At 32.8% G+C, this 1,875-nt stretch overlaps 1 protein-coding gene across 1 annotated transcript in view; it reads right to left on the minus strand.

Moving 5' to 3' along the window:
• LOC106478261 (annulin-like) overlaps positions 1-1,875 on the minus strand; it is an 86,357-nt gene that overhangs the window by 26,072 nt on the left and 58,410 nt on the right. The window contains exon 8 of the mRNA XM_013938796.2: positions 121-259. Coding sequence (XP_013794250.1) covers positions 121-259 — 139 coding nt within the window. The remainder of the gene's footprint in view (positions 1-120; positions 260-1,875) is intronic.

Consider the following 1,875-nt stretch of genomic DNA (forward strand, 5'->3'; position numbering starts at 1 on the left):
GTTTTTACTTGGAAATTTTATGCTGAAAATTGATTAAAACAGAATTCCGTTAATGTGCTCAGTAAAATCGAATGGAATATTCTAATAGAACTCTTCTGACATATTTCATTATTTACCTACCAGATGGAGTCAATATTTAGTCTTTCGATAGGCTCTCCCTCTTCGTCGAAGAAATAATCGATGGTGAGACTATTATGGGTATCGTGGGCTGAGGAGAAGTTAGTGACGCTTCTAGCTGGTATTCCCAGTGCTCTACAAACTAATCGTGAACAAGTGTTAATGATGATGTCTAGAAACAACACCATTATCATCTACCATATAAACTGCACCTTTTAATACTTGTGTGTTTATAGATTAATGTTTTACTGACAAACAATATCATCAATTATCAATTTAATATTTACCACAACAGGGACAAAAACAACCTCGACGTAAATTAAATAGTTTGATTAAAATGCGCGCATACATTTAATATATTTTCCTATAGAATATCAGTTTTAATTTTGACAGAGCTCACAAGGTGTAGACACTTGAACATTATATTCTCGTCACCTCCAAGGAAGATTACTCTCAGTAACAGCATTTAAGAATGGTTTATATACAGTATAAACTCCTTAGAATAAAGTGTCCTACTGTAAATATCTAACGGTAATCTTATTTGCTGTAGAAATAACTAACATCCAGTTTATAATCAGAATCGAATTTATTTGTTGTACAGAAGAAGAAACATAAGAAAAACGTCATCAGTTGTAAAGTCACACGCTAGGAAAACATATCGTCGCCAGAAAACATCTGGTAAAATGTCACCTGCTACACAGACAACTGAGAAAAACTTATCAGTGTGTGATCACAATGTTTCAAGTTTTAAACTTGAAGCTGCTTATGACCAGAAACGCCTAATGAGAAACTCAACTACAGTTAAAAGTAAAGAAAGAAGCTCACCAATGTGAATCACTTGAGAACAAACTCATAGATTGCATAAACCTACTTAATAAGAAGATTATAACCATTAGAAAGATCTGAGAAGTTTACCCGCTGTACAAATACAATAGTAAAATAATTCTCCATTATAATGCACCCAAGAAGACAGTTATTATAATGACAAATGTCTGAGGATATAGTTAACTGTTGTACAAACACCCGAGAAGATCGTTATTGTGATGACAAATGTCTGAGGATATAGTTAACTGTTGTACAAACACCCGAGAAGATCGTTATTATAACGACAAATGTCTGAGAATATAGTTACCTGTTGTACAAACACCCGAGAAGATAGTTATTATAATGACAAATGTCTGAGAATAAAGTTAACTGTCGTACAAACACCCGAGAAGATCGTTATTGTGATGACAAATGTCTGAGGATATAGTTAACTGTTGTACAAACACCCGAGAAGATCGTTATTATAATGACAAATGTCTGAGAATATAGTTACCTGTTGTACAAACACCCGAGAAGATAGTTATTATAATGACAAATGTCTGAGAATATAGTTAACTGTTGTACAAACACATGAGAAGATCATTATTATAATGACAAATGTCTCAGTATAGTTAAATCTTGTGTCTTCTTATTCACAGAACACAGTATCATCAAATCTTGTGTCTTTTTATAGATAGTACACGGTATTGCTAAATCGTGTGTCTTCTTATTGAGAGTACACACTATTGTTAAATATTGTGTCTTCTTATTGACAGTACAAAGTATCGTCAAATCTTGTGTCTTCTTATTGGCAGTACGCAGTATCGTTAAATTTTTTTTTCTTCTTATTGACAGTACACAGTATCGTTAAATCTTGTGTCTTCTTATTCACAGAACACAGTATCATCAAATCTTGTGTCTTTTTATAGATAGTACACAGTATTGCTAAATCGT

The sequence above is a fragment of the Limulus polyphemus genome, unplaced genomic scaffold (genome assembly GCF_000517525.1).
Source record: "Limulus polyphemus unplaced genomic scaffold, Limulus_polyphemus-2.1.2 Scaffold9, whole genome shotgun sequence".
NCBI classification, from domain to species: domain Eukaryota; kingdom Metazoa; phylum Arthropoda; class Merostomata; order Xiphosura; family Limulidae; genus Limulus; species Limulus polyphemus.